General features: G+C 38.3%; 1 protein-coding gene across 8 annotated transcripts in view; it reads right to left on the bottom strand.

Annotated features, from left to right (window-relative positions):
- The window catches only part of TRPM3 (transient receptor potential cation channel subfamily M member 3), a 406,906-nt gene that overhangs the window by 70,448 nt on the left and 316,076 nt on the right, over window positions 1-20,382 (bottom strand). For all 8 annotated transcript variants that reach the window (XM_077790276.1, XM_077790277.1, XM_021541495.3 and 5 more), the window contains exon 9: window positions 3,780-3,852. In XM_077790276.1, coding sequence (XP_077646402.1) covers window positions 3,780-3,852 — 73 coding nt within the window. The remainder of the gene's footprint in view (window positions 1-3,779; window positions 3,853-20,382) is intronic.

Below are 20,382 nucleotides of genomic sequence, written 5' to 3'. Positions count from 1 at the left end.
GGTAGAGTTAATAACCTCTTGTATTGTATTATTTTATTTACCATATCATACTTATTGCATTAAATAATGTTTTGGGTAATATGACTAATTTCTCTGTAATATTTACTCAGTATTCTGGTGTCTGACTGATTGTAAGATATGCTCCTCAAAAGAATGTTTTGAGACTACGACAGCCTCTGCAGCGTGACCCTTCCTTTCATCTTCTTCTAGAAGAAAATTTGCAGTTGGGATGCAATACATTGTTTTGGCAGTATTTTATCTTGATATACATACCACTGGATATAGACAGACTGCTGGGACAACTGTTAGTTCCTGCAGATGTTAATTTTATGTTCTTAGGCTGCCATCCAGCAGTGCTTGCATAGACTCTTTTGGTAAAAAGTCACGTTGTCTACTCAATATTTTGGACTGGAAATGTAATACTCCTTGATGATACAGCCTGGGACTATAAACTCAATGCTGTCTCCTCAGGGAGCCAGGGTACACATCAAACAATGAGTGTTGTACACTTGCAGGATTACTGAAGGGCTTTTATATACTTATTACTACAGGCTTTTATGAACTGGCTAAAGCTTACTGTGACCAACATAAACCCCTAAAGGATTCTCCTGGAATAGCTATGATCTTGGTGCTCAGGTCTCTGGAAAGATGAAATTATATGAAACATCTACCTAGACAGAAATTGTTGTGGGATATCCATTTCCACAGTGCACCTAAGCATGTCAGTGTCCACTTTGAATCAACATCTAAAGAAAACAACTAGATTAGGGAAAAAAAAAAACCAAATTAACTTTTTGCGGGTCCAATGCTGTCTCCTGTTTCAGAAGCTCTTTAGTGCAAAGGCTGCATTTCCACAGCATTTACTACAGAATCATCCTGGCAATTAGGAAACCAATTGACAATATAAAAGCAGACAGCAAAACCAGCTACAAGTGCAGTAACTCTGAAACCTTTTTGTTTCTGTGATTTCATGGCTGGCAGACTATCCTTGACCATCTGATACTACATGATGGCTATTCAGCGAGCATGAATCATGACTTACTCACAGGCTGGAAAGTATGCAGAACTTCAGTTCTGCTTCAGCCTAACATGGTTTACCCCAGCAGGTACATGGCAGCAATATCACCATATGCACGTACCACAGAGCACCTCTTTCCCAGTGCTGACAATTGCACTGGGAAGGCTTCTGGAGTACCATCTGAAACATGGCTGGCACTAGTCTGCTCCAGACATTGCAACAGCTTGGTGAACTAGGATCTCTGAAGCCACTTCAAAACAAGCATTTTTTTAGACCATTTCCATATGCTGTCTTTAACTTCCCTGTCACATGCCTTCTGCTTTGCTAGCATCTGCAAAAGGACAAAATCCATTATGGTGTGAGTTCCAAGTATTCAAGTTAAGAGAGCACAAACAGTTAAACTGTATTGATAAACCTGACTTCTATAAACTCATGCCTTTGGAAACTTACTTCCCACATTCGTGTTGCTCAACATTAAAAAAAAAAAAAAGAATTTGTGAACCATATGCTGTTATGACATCCATGTAATGTAAATTGATAACCAGTTTGGATGCCACTCTGTAGTTTATTGAAGATCACTTCCAAGAAAGATAGATCTTGCTGACAAGATTAAACAAGCAGTTTGTGAAAACAAACAAAGAATTTGTGATGCTGGGTTTGGGGCTTGTGGATTATGCTGTCCAGGACAGCTCCTGAATTAGCAGCATGTCTGGTGTGGGTTCAAAAGGGAGATTTTACATAGCAAATTGGAAATGATACTTTGTGTTTCCAAACCCTTTTCCCACTCCCCCATGACAAAATCACTCACACAAAGGTGGGATGGGTCATTAGCTGATATGCTAATATGCACTACCAAAAGCTGCAAATTCCTCATTAAGAAGACTGAAAAAAGTTACTGTAATCACTCATCAGTTTCAGACATTACTCTTCATTTTTTACACAGTACTGGAAAGTAGGAAGAGATGAATTTTTAAATTTAAATTTATGAATGTCAAGATAACTCAGACCCAGTCTTCAAATATCTTATTTTACTTATTACAATTATTATTTTTCTTTAATTTTAGAAACAATGAGAAGTAAGTTTCCAATGCCATGAAAACTCCAACAGCATGAAAAAACAATTTACCAATTAATTTTACCTATTGCAAATAAATTACTTAAAAATCAATAGACAAGTGGTTCAGCATTGCTGCCTTAAGACTTTGATGAAAAACCCAAGTGTCCATCAAGATAGTCAGGTATATTTACAGAAAGTCAGTATTTCTTTTCAGGTGGGCCAGAAAACTTGTACAAAGATATGATGTAAATAAGGACAACTGACTTGGCTGAGACAAGAGATCTCATTTTTGCATATATTGATTAAATACCTTGTGATCAGGAGGCTAATATGAACCAGAGGCACCTGATGAATCTGATCTTCATTGAATATCTGCATAATCACAAAGTCCTGAGGAGCAGGGAAGATGAGGAGCAGGGAAGATGAGGTGACCCAGTTCCTCTGGGTCTTTAGAGCAAGAAACAAATGTTGCTGCCATCAGCAGATTTTCAAATCAAGACTCTCAGACAAGCATGAAAGGAGATGTTGAAAGTACTTACACAGATCCAAGCACCTCCTGAGCTAATAAAAGTTTCTTATGATGACTTGTACCCTTAACATGAAGAGGAAAGGAAATTTTATTTCACCAAGGGACCAACAGCACCAATTAAGTACTTGTAAAATAGATATTCCAGAGCAGGGAGGAATTCTCATATACTGAGACTGCAACCTCTAAAACAGTTTCTTCTGTAAATACTGAAAAAGAACATTTCAAATAGAAAACAATTCCTCACAGGCATGTGACTTATTTTCTTCAGCTTCCAAGAGTCAGTTTTCACAAGACTCCAGGGATCTATGTTGGGATACGGACCTTGAAAACACATTTACAAAAAGTGGAATCATGACTCTTAAGACATTCTTTGCCTTATTAATAGAAAACAAGAGCAGTACTTTCAGGGACTGTCTTAAGAACAAATGTGAAGAGAATACCTTCATACTGAAGATAATGAAGGATTCGGTTACATTTAAGACAAAAATGAAACCTGCAATTATATTATTTCCAAGGGAAAAAAAGGAGAAATATGGCAATGGATGAAATTCTTGATTCTCGTTTTGAATTAATTTATTAATTAATATAGATGAGGGTCTGTTGTGAACTGTAGCAACAGCAAATTTATTGCAAGTCAATGTTTTAAGAGCAGAAGTGTAACATGTAATGGCTCAGAAAGATGTAACACCCAGCCAAGTTTAAGATTAAAAGCCCAACCATCCCAATAGCTACGTTCTTATCTGTACAAATGGAGGCTGAAGGGAACCTCGCACTCCTTCCAGACTTTCCTAGGGATGACTACACATAACATCTAACTTTGAAAATGGAGCCAGCTTTATCTAAATGGATGTTCTAGCTACCAAGGCAATCTATGTTGGAAGAGTTCTTTGGCTGTCTTCTCTTGATTACTAAGCTTCTCAAGTAACTGGCATGGGGGTCACCATGATATTTCTTGTGACACATCAGTGATTGTGGCGAACAAAAATTCAGAAAGGAAAAACAGTAGCTATTTAAACATTAAAAAAAGATCTGTATTTGTAGAAAGCAGTTAGAGCAAGAAGCATACTTCAGTTTCACAGTATAGATTTATCATCTTGATAGATATGTCAATAAATGCGGGTTTCAGCACATAAGAGACACTAAATGGATTGATATAGACTCACTCAGCTCTTTACCTTTTAGTAGTGCTGTCAGGATAGCTAAATCAATATCCTGGTGTCCTTCTGATCCCATTCGAAAAACTGTGATCTGCAATATTAATAGACAATACCATTATTAAAAGGAGGGTAATTAAAAAATACCAAACAACTTAAATCAGGGCAGTGTGACTTGAATCTTAAAATTTACTGATGTCTATGAGATAATCCTCCATAATTTGCTTTATGAGAAGCTTATTAAATAGGATTAACATAAAGTATATTTTGTCACATAAAATTTGGTAATATAGAAATTGTATTAATCTTCATATGGAAAATAGGTGTTCAGTGACACAGGGTGAAACTAGAGATGAAGACACATTCCTGTATTGGAGTGACATTAGACTTAATGTTCTCAACCGATTACGAGAAAGATTTAGGTGTATTATGAGTGTGGACCTAATTGATGCCATATAGCATAGAATAAATATTTTTAAGTGATAGTAGAAATCTATTCAACCTTGAGATTCTATATAGGAGTGACTTTGATAAATAATCTAAGAATTATGGTTCTAACAGGTCCAGGAACATCTTCAACCATGTATGGTCAATGATCTATCACTCTAGGTTATAGGTCTGAGGCAGTGAGGTGAGATACACAATTCATAAATTATAAGAATTAATATGCAGCTGCTCTTTCTAGCCAGAGTCACTCTTGGTTAAGACTGCACTGATACATACAGAAGTGTAAATCCCCTTGCTCCTTTTGTTGCCATAGCAATAGCTTTATTTGAACCTCTGCTTCTTATCAAGCAACATAGATTGCAGATTTTTACTTGTGCCTTTCCTTTACTCATGAAAATTATGCCATCATTTTGATCTGAGCACTTGTTGTCCGTTTTTTCTTTTGTCAGTATGGACTGCCTCAATTCCTTTGTTTTTAGAATAAGTGACATCTTAATTAGAAATTACATAAGCATTTTTTGTATTCATATTGAGCAACATCTGTTGTTTCCATGTTCCTAGATTCCTACTCATACAGCACTGAACTGCAGCAGCATCTGATATTGAACAAACATCAGGGCACCAAAAACTGTCTACCATCACCGAAGAAGGAGACATACAAGGTCTGAAGGACAAGGCAAAACTTCAGGGATACGCTTCAATCTGAGAGCTGAAAAGTGCTGTAGAGAGTATCCCAGAAAATCCAGTGCAGCCCTCCTTTATCTCCTATTCTACCTTCATTTGATCATAGAGCTCCAGGAGTTTTAGGCTTTGGTATCAATGACAGTAGAACAGCGTCTTAGAGGCTAAAAAGCAAACTTGGTAAAGTAATACTGGCTTAGCTCAATTAGTCAGTTGAGTTAGGTGATGTAAGACATTACTTATGTTAGGCAACCTCCCCAGCTAAAGTACACTATTTCCAAGTTACACTTGATTTGATCCTTTACAGTGTTCTTGATACAAAGCATAAATGATACTTTATTGAAGTGTTCTCTCTCTCTCCCTGGAATATACAGATGTTTCCAGTAAACTACTTCATGTCTATCTCCATACCACAACTTCAGAACAGAATAGAACAGGATAGAATTAGAATAGGAACAGAATAGTAACAGAATAGATTATTTCAGTTGGAAGGGAGGACCCTCAACAATGATCTAGTCCAACTGCCTGATGAAGGCTGGCCAAAAGTTAAAGCACCATACTAAAGGCATTGTCCAAATGCCTCTTAAACACTGACAAGCATGGAACATCAACCATCTCTCTAGAAGCCTGTTCCAGGATTTGATCACATTCTCAAAAAGAAATGTTTCATTATAATTTTCCATTTTTTTTCTATTTTCTTGATGACTGGCAATGAAGGTTTCCTTGCAATGCAGGCAGTCTGCCCACAGATAATGTGAATAAAAACACACATTTCTATGTATGTTTCTGTGGGAACTCAAAATGTCTCTCAGACATTTTTGGAGGTTCCAGGCCGTGGTCAGATGCAGTCTGGACCCCAGCAGGCAGCTGGATTTAGCTGTGATTTAGAGTTTGAACCATGGAATGAATTTCCAACTTTGAAGGTGGAACAAGCAGTCACAAAGTGCTAGATAGTATAGTAAATGTAGTCACAAAGTAGAGGGAAATATTTTTTGGTAGTGTACAGGGGGGTTTTAGTGCATGTACAGGGGGGTTTTTACTTTGTACATGGGGGTCAGAAGTTCTAAGATGGAGGAAAGTGGGCTGAACCCATCCTTCTTCCTTCTTCTTCCTTACCTCCATGTTCTTGGTGATGTTGGCACTCACAGATTGGTTTAGAATAGAAAAACACTTGGTAATATTGGTAGTAGGTATTGGGGAATAATTGTAAACATGTTATACGTAATATATCTTATAAAAGATAGCAGCAGCCCTGGGTGGGGGAGAGAGAAGAAGAAGACACTGGACAGTGAGGGTGTCAGGAGTGTGTGTGTCTCTGCCTGGGCCACTGACCAAAGGGCTGCAGCCCGAGAACCTAATCTGTTAGATAACTAGCAATAAATTGTCTTGAGACCGAACAAGAAGAGGCTGCGGAGTTTTTCTTTGGGAACACGGGTTGGAGGAGAAGCTTTACCACCACACGAGAACCCAGACCAAACCCGGGGTTCTCACATGTTTCATCTCAAAACACAATCAGTATGTGAGCTAATGAGATCAGACCCTCTGCTGTACATGGTCATGATGTGCTCCCCATGCCAAAGATGACACACTTAGAGGTAGCACAAAATGGCAAGATGTCCTTCTCTGTCTTTAGGTGTCAGGAGAGGCAGTCTGCACATTGGGGACTGAGTATGATGGACAACAGAGTTTGGAGGAGGAATAAACAGCCTGGTCCAGTGCTTGACAAGTCTTTCAGTGAAGAATTGTTTCCTAATATCCAATCCAACCCTTCATCTGGTGCAATCTCAGGCTGTTTCCTCCTGTCCTGTCACCCCTTACCTGGGAGAAGAAAGCGACCCCTGGTCACCACAACCACCTTTCAGGCAGTTCTTCAGAGTGATAAGGCTCCTTTGCACCAGGCTAAACACCTCCAGCTCCGCCAGATGATCCTGATCAGATTTGTGCTCTAGATCTTTCCCCAGCTCTGCTGCCTTTTTCTGGACATGACTCAGCACCTCACATTATCACAGAATCACAGAATATCCTGAGTTTGAAGGGACCCACAAAGATCATCGTGTACAACTCCTGGCACTGCACAGCATATCCCAAGAGTTACAGCATGTACCTGAGGGTATTGTCCAAACATTGCTTGAACTCCTTCAGGTTTAGTGCTGGGACCACTTCCCTGGGGAGCCTGTTCCAATGCCCAAACACCCACTCAGTGAAGAACCTTCTTCTCATACTCAGTCTGAACCTCCCCTAACACAACTTCTGATCTAAAACCAAACACAGTACTCAAGGTGAGGCCTCAGGGAGTGACTCTCACCTCAGGCTGAGCACAGGGGGACAGTCACTGCCCTGGTCCTGCTGGCCACACTGTTGCTATAAGCCAGGATGTCATTGGCCTTATTGGCCACCTGGACAAACTGCTGGCTCATGTTCCGCTGGCTCTCAACCAAATACTAACTTAATTTCAAAATTCTCTGAGTTTAGGACCTCAAAGACTCAGCTGGCACTGTGGACTTCTATATTTTCTGCATTCACAGAGGCAGTAAACAAATATGTCCACCCTCTTCTTATGATTTAGATTTACTGCTACTATCCATAGCTGCTTGCTTGCTGTGGCAGAGGCACTCCTCCTGCTTAAGGCAACTGAACTTTTGGCCAGGCAGATATTCAGTAAGTAGGGAGTAACTGAGAGTAATCCTATTGTGTGAGGATATCAGTGAAAACACAGAACCAACCCCAAATAAACATTCTGGCTGGAGCCTGGGCAGAATAGCAGAACACAGCAGAAAATCTGAGAACATATCAACCACTTTACACTATAGATATCTGCAGACACAGGGGCTGTTTGAGCTATCCATCCATCCATAGCAGCTGGCTGGGTGGCATCCACCTCTCCATCAGCCTAGATGCCTTTCACTGTTATTCCTTGACACTGAGAGATTTTTTACCTGGTACCAAATATTGATGGATTGATAAAAGACATTTTTCTGCAAACATGGAGGGTTTAAAATACATATAGCAATCTTTAATTTCTGTAGTCAGAGGCAAGAGGAAATGCAGACATGTCCTAAAGTACTTATGCAGAATTTACACTTAGAAATGTCCAATACCTTTAGGTCTTAAAAAACCTGCTTCACTGGAGACCTCTTGTTCTGGTGTTTTCTTTCCCCTGAGTTAACAGGAAAGAATTTTCTGTTTCCAGTGTAGTCACCTAACTCCAAGAGTCATTACTGTATCTCACAACCTGCCAGTGCAACTTACAAGTACATTGGTGGGTGAATCTCTGCAAAGAACTGATAAGGAACACACTGAGGACATTGACTGGACCCTGTTAAAATGGGATACAGATGCTACTGCACTAAAAACATGCTAAAGAAAAATATCTGGGTCAGTAAACTCTATTCCCAGCTACCTCTTTCTGGATGAGTGACTTCCATCTTGGTAGATGCAAAAATAACAGAAAATTAAGGACTTAGAAACTCATTTAATAACTCATTGCTAAGCAAAAGAAAAATACTTTCTTCTTTCAGTGAAGAGAAAGTGCCTAAGAGCTTTTCAGCTGCCTACTGCAGACCCTTTAAGCCTGTTGTTGAGTTGTACCCTCTGGACAACTTTAGAAGAAAAAAATACAGAAGAAAGAACATAGCAAGGTGTGCATATGGAATCCAGGATAATTTCATTACAAAGTAATAAATCCGAAGAAGCCTGTATTTAAAAGTAATACATGCTAAGGACTTGCTTATGTACCAAAAGGAAATAAGCAGGTAAGAGTTGCAGTTTTAATCAAGCTATCACTAGACATTCTTCTGTATTGCTGTGAAAAAGAGAAGATTAGTTTAAAAAGAAATTTTTTCTGTTCTGCTCTGTTTCACATTGTATCTATGAAAATATCTCCTATTTTTCATAGGAGCATAATGAACGTGTGTGTTAGAGAGTAGAACTACCATTTACCCTACCCTGCTATTTCTTTTGAGCCAAAAAACAATTTATATCCAAAGGAAAAAAGAAACATCAAAATCAAGTACTCTTATTTTTTTCCATAGGGATTTGGGCCCACAATATTACCTCTGTGTAGCTGATATTTTCAATTGTTGGTGTTAAACTCACTTATTTTAAAATAACAGGGTTTTTTTTCTGTTTCTCTGCCACTGTATTGGTATTGGGTATTTTGGGATGGTCTTTTTCCTGTTTCCTCCTTTATTTCCTCAGTGTTCACTATTTATATATTTGAAACAGCTTTTTCAGGTAATTTTCTGAGTCACCTCAGTGAGCAACCATGATTTACAACAGAAAACACTTTAAAAAAAGCATTTTTCTTTTCTTCTTTGCAAATACAATAGAAACTGGGGTTACCATTCATGACAAACACAAAATTGTATTGCACTGCTCTGAAGAGACAGATCTTCAGAAAGGCATACCTGAAACAGGCAAATGACTCATCAGTGGAGGTTTCCCAAAAGGCTGCAAAGCAATTTATAGGCAACAGGATTCTTGCTAAATGTCTTGAATTTTGGTGTGTCCATAGTGATCTTCTTGCAAAATACAGTAGCAGGTACTTTCAAAACTGGGGCAGCTGGACTCCATCCAGGTGGAGGTGCTTGGAACCTGACAGTCAAACTTTTGCTATAACAAACTACCTCTCATTTCCCTCCACACAACCTGCCTAATTAAAATGCATGAGGTTTGCCCTTAAAAGAAGGAAGAGACAATGCTCTCCTGCCCCCCACTAAGTCTCCCACCACAAAACACAAATCAACAAACAAACAAACCACAAAAAAAAAACCCAAAAAAAACCCAAAAAACAAAAAAACAAAAAAAAAAAAAAAAAAAAAAAAAAAACAAAAAAAACCCAAAAAAAACCACCAAAAAACCCCAAAAACTAACCCAGCAACAAAATATTGGGAAGGTTCCACCTCACTGCAGATTTTACTGAAGTATCTTAATGTGAATAGGATTAATTTCCAGGAAAATAAACTAACTGCATCCTCATTCTGCCTAGGAAAATGTGGTAGGAAATCACTGAGCTGAAACAGAGCCTTTGTAAGCAGGATTATAGCACACTGTGATAGTTGCCAGCAATCACTATAATCCAGCAGGGCAGAACCCAAATTTTCAGGCAGGGCAGGTAGAAAGCAAGTAAAAACCAAGAAGATGGAGTAAAGAAGAGCAGCAGGATAGAAAGCAAGGTGGGAGGAGGCTGGAGAGGTGCTGGGGGAAAGCAAAAGGAAAGTATTATCTGACCTTGGACTCTAACAAAAGTGCCTATTTTAAAACTGCTTTGGTCTCTGTTTATAATCTGTTCCATCCTTGTTTGACAGATTATTTTTTCTTTCCTTTTCTTGTACACAGTTTCTCGCTCAGCAGGGTCAGTTTAGCCTTTTGTGTTTCATTAATTCTTTTATTTTTTTCTGGCTTCATGCTGCTATTGTATTGAGCTCCTAAAGGCAAAGTCAGGTGACAGTATTTTACTTGAGAGCAGTGAATATCAAACAGATTTTCCAGACTGTGTCTGGAAAACCGGTGTCCAGATTAGCAAGATGCTTTAAAGAATGCTCCCTTAGCCATCATAACTGTATCACAGCTTGCCATATTCAAGCCTAGGTGGATATATAAATGATTAACTTTCATCAGTATGAGCTGCTATGCATTGGACAGTATGTACAAGTTTGTATTCCACATGGGCAAAGTTGATTTTACCCCTAGAATGAGAAGCAAGAGCAACAGATAATAATTAACAACTGTAAATTTCCCAGGCCATAGGATGGTGATGAATCTAAAAACTGTTCTGAAATAGTCTAAAGCTAACGTTTGGTAAAATGAATGACAGATAATAAGTATTCTTTTGAACTACCAGCATATTCAGTTCCTCTTTTCATGACTTTACTGGCCAAAAAGTGAGTCTTTCTGACCTAGCACAGCACTTTTTTCCCCCTGAGGATTTATTCTGAAAACTCCACAGAGATGGAATTAAATTTGAATAGCTATGTAGCACAAGGCTGTACTTGTATTTATTCTGTAATATGTGAAAATTTATTTTTTTATATTATGGTAAACTTTGACCACTTCAGAGTACAAACAGATAGAGCTGAAATATGGGCAGATTTTTAGCATGTATTTGTTTGGCGAGGGAGACTGACATGTACGATTGTACTGAAAGATGTTTTGCCCTGTGTCATGAAAGAGACAAGAGAGGGAGAAAAATAATTCTTTAAATCACAAATTTCAAATTCACTGTAACTGCTGACTAGACAATGGATAGCTGAAGATAAAGGAAAAAACAGGACAGCAGTGATGAGAGCAAAGAAAGCACTGTTATGCATAGTAGACATAATTCATGCCATTTCTAGTATGATATATGTGATATTGAATATTTGTTAGAGTATACACGTTTGTATTAGGAGTCCCCCCCACCCTCACAGGTGAAACCTAGTTTATGTTGAAACCAGATTTACAAGTAAAAGGATGTAGATATCTAGAGATGGGCCATATCTGAAGCTATACAGGAAGCCCAGGCGTTGATCATCGTGTGAACGACCTGAGATGGATATCATGGAAATCCTCTGAAGATACATGTGAATGCAGCGTTCCAGTAAACTTCATCAAGAGATTCACCAACTCCAGACATCAAATTGTTCTATCTCTCACCAAGAAAAGAAATCTCATCAAACTATGGGACTCTGAGTAGAAGAAAGGACTGACTGCTGAAATCCCGGGCCTTAGGCAGAATTTTCTTGTACCAGAATGGTGGGGTGGGCATAGAGGAAAACCTCCCCTGAGGCTGTCTTCTCTGTTGCACACCCAGCACCTACCCCAGGCTCGGTGCTGTCTTCCTTGTGGTTGGCTAGATAGAATCTGATTGCAAAATAAAATTCTTTTATTTTTATTTTTAATTTGGCTGGGTCAATTTTCATTTATAACAGCACCAAGTGTGCTCACTTTACGAATTTAGCATTCTAAGAATGCTGCAAATTATTCATGCTTTTAGAGATGTAATTTTTTCTCATCATCATTTCATTATGACATCAGGAGAAATTATTAGGTGATTAAAATATATTTTAAGAGATTTCTTTTTAGTTACCTCCAGAAAATCTTTTAGTGCCTTTAAATTTCACCTCTGAAATAATAATGTCACCTTTGACATATACACTTTTCTTATGCATCTCAGTTACACAAGTAAGAATAAAATCTCTCCCTTTTCTAAAAAAAACCCACAGATGCAATTGTGAGTGCAACCTTAAAATCTCCTGTTTAAGAACACAGTTTGGTTTGGCTAAATAGGCAATTGCTTCCAGAGTACATTCATAATTTAGCTAGGCCTACTTAAATATTTCAGTGGAAAATTACTCTGAAAATAAAAATGATAGTTTGATAAAGCAAAACATTAAGGGAGCTTAGTTATGCAAATTGTCAAAATGGTTCAGATAAGAGAGGAAAGCATTTCCCTTTTTCTTGGAAGGAATAATACTATTTAGCACAGAGGAAAAACTGATTGAAATGGAGACGTAACAAAGATCAAAGTGAGTGCGTGAGTCAGTGGGTCATACTGCAGAAGAAGAGGGATGGCTAAGAGAAAATTCAGGAAAGATTAGAAGGAATTGTGTTTAGGGAAAACATAAATTAAGTAGTTTGCTATTTTGAGGAGTACAAAAGAGAATTCCAAATGAGGAAATATGAGGGCAGAAATTTAAATGTTGGTTGCAAAATTTCAAAAATTTTACCTCTCCTTCATTGTGCCAGCACTTCAATAGTTCATGTTTTAATTTGATTTTTCATAGACTCAATGTCTAGTAAAAAGCAGGAAACAAGCAAAACAATCAGTGCTTATAAGAAAGGCAGAAATTCTGCAATTGAACCATCAATTGATGTAAGTACTGTAAATGTTTGGCTTTCCCTGTACTTGGTACCTTTCCTTCCAGACTGGACATCTGAGATAGCCTTAATGACTGAGACAACAGGTTATGTTAATCTCACTACTCTGTTTCCTTTAAAAAAGAAAAAGAAAATGTGCATGTACTGTTTAAATCTTACAGTACTATGAAGATTTTGGAATATAATATGTATATTTTCCAGTGGAATGAATAACCAAAATTTTTTTGGTAGTAAACCCATTTCTATTCCCCTACACAACAGGTTTCATACTGGCACATTAGGACATTTCACTGCCTGAATTAACAGTCCCTGTGGTTAAAGTTGTAGATTGATGAGTATATATAAATCATAGGTTTGCAAAGCATATAAGCAGGGTAATACAAGGCAGATACTATCCTTTAAAACTCTGGGCTGTGCACATCACAGACTGTGAACTTAAGCAGGGATGTGATTTCATGTAGACTTAGCAGAAACATGTTAAGATCAGCCAAAAGAGAGTAATTTGAGATAGACATTTTCATTCACACATTGGTATAATCCAAGGTCTTTCATCAGGGATCCAGACCAGAAATGTAGAGGAAGTCTAATGTAATTTAGTTTCTGCAACTCTTCTACTACAGAGAGAGTTCTTGGAGGTATTGGCAAGGCACTGACATAATAGATATTCTTCTGAAACATAAAAGTCACAAGTTATGGAGATAGATAGTTCATCACTGAGATGGATTTTGTGTTACTCTAAGAAAACAAGAATTCAGTTTGGTCATTCCCATTGCTGTATATCATGAAGAATTGTGTCATGCAAGTCATGGCCATAAAAATATTGTCTGCAAGTCTTAACATGCACACATATTCTGAACTGAAAATTATGACCTTAGAAGGAAGTTTTGTGAGTTGATTGGGTGGCAACAGTATTGATGCTGGGGACTGTTGCTCCATGTTAAACTTAAATTTCTAGTTTTCCTTTGCAACAGTTTTCAAACAGTCTGGTGAGGCAGGGATGCCCAGATTGCTTTGCTATAGATGATGCAGACAATATGGTTGCTCTGTATTGAGGCTGACAGTGTCATGACAACATGCAGAGACCAAGCAACAAAAATAGCCACAAGCCATTAGTTTCTTAGCTGGTTTGCTGATGAGACTAAATAGGCAATACTTGGAAAAGGCAGTTTACATAGTGTGAGATATTCCTGTAGGACGGTAATATTGCAGTTCCTGCTTTATCTACAAGAAACCCTGCATCTCATACAGTGATCTCATCTCTGGCTGAGATATTACAGCACTAATGAATGGGTCTCTGTGCCCCATGTGAAGCCACAGAAAGGATAATTTTATTTTCTAAGAAAGATAAAAGAAACTATGATTTCCCAGACACAACAGAGCCTGACAGTAATAAAGGTTTCTGAACATTATCATGGAGTATATAAACTGCATTGACCCTTCCAATTCCCTGATTGCAAAAATTATATTATCTAATGTGGAATTTTGCTTTGCCACTAAGTGCTGTTTTGCCTTCAATTTCCTTATCTAGAAAATTTACAGAGCTGTATAACAATTCAGTGTGTATTTCCCAATATGGCAATTAATAGTGTAAATGGGGTAATGGATATTTTCACAAACTAACATTTTTAGAGGGAAAAGAAACATTCTAAATTTTATTTCTGTAGCTGCAATTGTAACCACAAAATATGTAGGAAGATAGGAAGTAAAAAGATTGGTAGTAAGTTGCTTTGGTATCTATCAGATGACTTCACTGTATGCACCGGATAAAACAGAAAATGTTTGTTTACTGAATATAAGCTATAAAAGGAATATTGTCTTTGCAGATATATTCCAGATGTGAGGATGGCACAGCAGAAGTTCAGGATGGACCCAATAACTAAATTGTACACTTCTGCTTCTGTGGTATGTCTGACATTTTTTTACTTTCTATTAGCAGATGCCTTCCCTCATCTGACAGTAGCTGAAAAGCAGATGGTATGATCAAAAGCTTATCCAGGGTTCAGTTGAGTAATATAACAGCTGTCTTTGTGGTGGGGTTTTTTTTTGTCTGTTTGGTTGATGGGGTTTTTTGTTTGTTTGTTTGTTTGTTTTATTTTTCTTGTGAAAGTTGTTCTCTGAATTACTGAAATGAAAAAAACTACTTGCATTAGATTTTTGTTCTCTGTGGAGTCACTGACTAACTTCAGGTAACTTTATCTGGCTTCTTGGCAGATGAAAACACAAAATATGGTCTTAGTTCTTTACCAGAAAAGAAATTGGGTGGGGTTTGCAGAATTAAAACCCACTACTCATTATCTTAACACTTACAGAGGTAGAACCTAAGTACTAGGTTAATCCTATTGATTTGTATGGGCTGGATAGGAGGTTTAACCTTTTCCAAAATTACTAGAGTTTCATAGTCATTCCTGAAGTGGATTGGCACATCAGTTTGGACACAAGAGGACAAATTGTATTCCACTTTATGTTGTAAATCTCACAGAGCGTTTCCGTGGGAGAAATCAAAGCTTTTTAGCAACCAGCAGGCCAGCAGTTACATTATGCTTTCCAGCTCCAAATGCCTGTTGCTAAATTATATGTTCACAGCAGCTATGCTACAAGAGCTACAGTTGACTCTTTTACTGTTTGAGAAGACACCAAGCCCTCTTCAGGTTCCTCTCTAAGAGAAAAAATGGCATCAGCACTAAAAAACATTAGCTGAGATGATTTTATTGTTTCTGAAGAAAAATTTCTTGAAGAAACCATACCTAAATGAACTTCTAACGTCTGGGAAGGGCCAGAGAAATCAAGTGACAATATACTGGTAAATTCTTAAAAGTCCATCTGATTTAGCTAATATTTAATTCAGGTCAAAGTGTATGCTAACAAACAGTTGCAGCCAATATTTAATTAACATATGGATTCACTGAGCCTGCATATCCAGCTGAAAAGCACAACATTTTTTGCACTAGTATATATATAGTCAAGCTCTTGTAAAAACTCTTCCAGAAACATGGACAGGTTTGCTACAGTAGCCTTTTCTGTAACACAGATAGGATCCCATCAAGGATCAGTCAGTCCATCAAGGACTACTATATGTAGTCCATATAGACAAGAAACTGCTAAATCACTGTGAGATGCTGGAATGCTGATGACTCAAACAACTGGCCATTTGCAAAACCTGAGGATTTTTATCTAATGATGCTCCAAGTAACTGCAAAGCGGGTACACACCCATCTCTGTCCACTACAGAGACATCTCTGGACACTACAGCTGGGTGGTGAACAAGATAAGGGAAGAAGCTGAAAGGAGGCAAATCCTGCAAGGTGGGATAGTGCTTTTTATCATGCCAATGTCCTTACATGAGTGGCTCAGCTTCCCACATAGCCTGAGGGTACTCATCCTTTCTGATAATTGACTCATAAGAGGCAGCTGTAACGTTGTGCCCCATGACCCACGGTATTACATTTTCTGTATAAAACTCCCTGCTCCAGCAGAGGTAACTATGCATTCCCACTGAGCCTGAGTGTAGTATTAACTCACTGCACTTTGTGCTGCATGGGTTTTCCCCAGCCCCAATGGATCAAGACTGCAATCATCACTTCAACCAACAGATAGAGAAATTGCAATAATTAGGTCTCATCTCTGGATTCACAGGCAGTGAATATGCACTTTTCTAATCTTATCCTCTCTTTCTTTCTTTTCCTTTATACATTTTTAAGTGTTCAAAGCCCTAGATAAGTGTGGCAATATTGGCATTTGAATACTAGCCTTGCAAGGCAGCCTTCTCACGCACTGTATATTTTGGGGAAAAGGGGATCCACCTCTGACATAAAAGCAGGATAAATAGCAAGCACCTGCATGACACAGGTTGTCTTGCTCTCAGTGCAATGCACTCAGTTACTATAGCATGACACCTCCTTTGTTTCAATCTGACAGCACCAGAACTGCAAGTCATTTGTTAAGTCATCTGGAACTCCCTACTGCCATACCCATCCGCAGCACAAAGCTGAAGTGAGGTTTGCACTGTCTCTGAGCAGCCATCATGACTGCCACAGTAACCATACACTGTGGTACAGGAGCAACAGGGAACAGTAGAGGCAAGAGGAAAATATATATTACTTGCTTCCACGAGCTAGAGATTTTCTGTCTTTTAGTGGGAAACAAATCAAATTGTATCTCTTGCCTCATTGTGGAAATATGTTCCATGAATTAATGGATGCACACAAACCTATGCCCACTGACCACACTCTCCTCGTTGTGCAATTCCTTCTTGTAATGCAGTAGCAGGCAGTGACGCTATCAGTTTGCTTAATGTAGTCACTGAAACATCAACTATCCAAGGAAGCAAATTAAGTGGAAAATGGCCATGGTAGTTATAAGAAAACAAACTTGACCAGCAGGTGGCATGCAGTTTACTGCTGAAGTTAATGTGCCATTTCTAAGGTGCTTACTAGGGTGATTAGACTGGACCTATCCTGATTCACAATTTCCATTTTCTATTCAATGAATAAAAGATTAGGTGTATTCACTCTTAAAACTCTATTTTGGCATTAAAAAAAATAGTTTTATGACAAACATCTCTCACTGCCATAGGTGAGAGGACACAGACCTTTCTGACTTGCCAAAGTGGCCTTTCCCAGTGGTTGTACAATGAAGCTCCGCAGACAGACCCATGCAGCTTGCTGAAAAACACATTCTGGCTTCTGAGCAATTCACATCATGATTTGTGAAAAAATCAATCCAGCAACATGCCAGTCCAAGCTTCAAAATGAAGTGCTCCCAAAAGAGTAGAGCAGCCTGTATTTGCCAGAAAACTCAGATACCAGATTTACTGTCTTTAAGGGAAAATACTAAGACTAATTTGTTTATTGAGACAGAAGTAAATACTCCTTTAAAAGCTGAAAACAGACTTCTGAGCTATTACCCAACATAATGTGCTCTTCAGGGATGGTCTGAAGTGAAGTCTCCTAGCCTGCTTCCTGACTGCTTAGCTCTGGTGAGCCCTCATGCTCCTATTTTAGCATAAAATAGGTCTTGGCATAAACTTTTTAAAAGAAGTCTATGTAAATGTGTCAGTAGAGAATCTCCATAAATAAGCTATAAAATACTATCCTGCCCTTGTAATCTACAGCTTGTTATGTGTGATATGGATAATTCGTGCCTATAAAGATATATATATAGATATAATATGTCATACTGCCACGAAATATTTGCATAAAGTTTTAAGCAAGCGAATCAAAGCCAGGGGATTGTCTCACACATGTCGAAACCACCGCTGACAAGAGGGAGGAGGACTTCATTGGCAAACAAATAAACGTGGCTCATTGGGTCATTCCCCAAGGTGATCCAAGGAACTCCCAAGTGATGATTGTCTTGATAACTATCTAAAATTGAGATAGCTGGAGCTACTGGAAAGATACATTTCAATGCCAAGTTCCAATAACTCAATCGTGAACATATACATTGCTCTCTGGACATGGTTTTGTTCAACTCAACGTAGAGAAAAGAATCTCCATGAATATGTGGGTCGATGAAAGGAAAGAAAAGCCTAATTGCCGGGAACTCTGCCTCAGGTGGAATAAACTGTATAAAAACTGCTTGAATAGGACCCTGGGCTTGGCACTGTCCTTTTTATTGTGGCTGTCTTAGACTGAATTTTGATACCTGAATAAAAACTATTTTTAATAATTATCAATTTGGCTCAATCACTTTTACCTATAACAAGCTATATGTACACTGACATGTGTAGTCTACTTCATTTTAAATAGATTTTTATACCCTAGCCCGCATTAAGCTCCTTGGTCCAAATACATTTCTGAACAAAACTCTGATGCTTGCAATGTCAACTCAGATAAGTATGTAATTTCATAAAAATTATCCATTGAATTGAGAAGCAAAAATTCCTCTGTCTTGCACAACTAAGGCCCTTCTAGGCCCTCACCTTATCATTCATTATGTGTAATTCAGCTTTTATTCAACAAAAAATTGAAACTTAATCAAGTAATGGAACATCACACATATTAATATCAATATTAATATTAATAATAAAAATAATTTATATGTATGTTGGTTATAATTTGCACCAATGTAATATTGTTATATTTGGTTAAAGGAAATATGATTTGACATGTATAATATTTTGTTATTGCAAAGCACACTTACCAGCATTGTGAGCTGCCCCCTCCACATATTGGTTGCACCAAAACTGGTTTTCTTTGACAAAGCCTCATTTGCAATTTAATACATGTGGCTTGCCGGGAGATGGGCTATTCCAAAAGGTGATGATATTGGAATGCCTGGGAGCTAATCATCCTGTTAATGATGATTTGGGTTTGCTGGAGTCCTCCGGGCTGATACATCTGAATGCCACAGTTCCTGGTTCCCATAACTCCGTCAGGGAGGATTGTCCATGCCTGGACTTGGATTTTTCAACCTCAGCTCCAAGGAAAGAACTTTACGAATTTGTGGGATTTTGAATGGAAAGAAAATGTGAATGGCTGAAATCCTGTCCTCGGACAGAAAATTTCCTATAAGAACGGCAGGGTCCAGGAGGGTGGTGTGGGTGTCCAGGGGAACCTCTGCCGAGAGGCGTCCTTCCCATCCACACACAATGCCGATTCTGGGCTCAGCACTGTCCTTTTCCCTTGTGGCTGGCTAGATAGAATTAGATACTAAATAAAATTTTTATTTTTCATTTTTATTTAGCTGGACTAATTTTTATCTATGATGATGATGATGATGATGATGATGATGATGATGATGATACTTCCTGGGCATACAATTAATTATTTAAGAGTGAAGTCCAAAATGTCAGAACTTGAAAAATCTCATGATCTGGGAAAAGGGGTAATTTTTTGCTATGATTATGCTTTTTCACTGGCTACAACACTTACATCAGATGTATATAATTGATGCCAGACTTTTCACACATTTTAAGCAGGTAGAGAAGGAACAATTATTTCCAAGAAAGCTTTTTGTTCCTTGCATTTGTTGCTTGCATTTTATTTTTTTTCTCCTCATCTGTGATTCAGCTATATTGATGTACTTTATGAGCATCTTCCTGGCTGTACCCAGTTTGCACTCAATTATTTAGTGGCACACAGAAATAAGACAAGCCTCTCCTGCACTGTCTACTTTGTTGTCTATCAATCCAGCAGCTGCAAAATTAGATAGGCAGGCACACTGACCACAAACACAGAGAAAATAGCCATGATTAATTTAGCTGCTGCTGAGCTCTCTGAGACAATCTGTTGCATCTTCCTTCTGTTTTTTGAGGGGTTGATCAGACTAATGATGGTCAGTTAATCAAGCAATGTTTTTCCTTAAGTCAGTAACCAAATCAGAGGGTCGAGCTCGAGGAAGGATAAAAGCTGGGACAGATGTGGCAATGCGAAGCATCTGGCTTTGTAGGAACAGTGAAGTCACCACTCACCCCTGGGAGTACTTCACAACCCCAAGGTCATCCATTTCCTCTGGTTATGCTGCCTTCAGCACCACGTGCACCACCTTTCTTTTACATACATATAAGAGGCTGTGAGTTTTACAGGACACCATTAGCCTAGCAACCATACCTCAGACATAAAATCTTTCTAGCATAACAATGCTACAATTAGCCCAGTATAACTTAGGTACTAGACAGAAACAACAGTTCTAAGGTATT

The sequence above is a fragment of the Lonchura striata genome, chromosome Z, assembly GCF_046129695.1.
Source record: "Lonchura striata isolate bLonStr1 chromosome Z, bLonStr1.mat, whole genome shotgun sequence".
Classification (NCBI taxonomy): Eukaryota; Metazoa; Chordata; class Aves; order Passeriformes; family Estrildidae; genus Lonchura; species Lonchura striata.
Note: the sequence above shows the minus strand (reverse complement) of the source record. Positions and strands in the feature narration are given on the sequence as shown.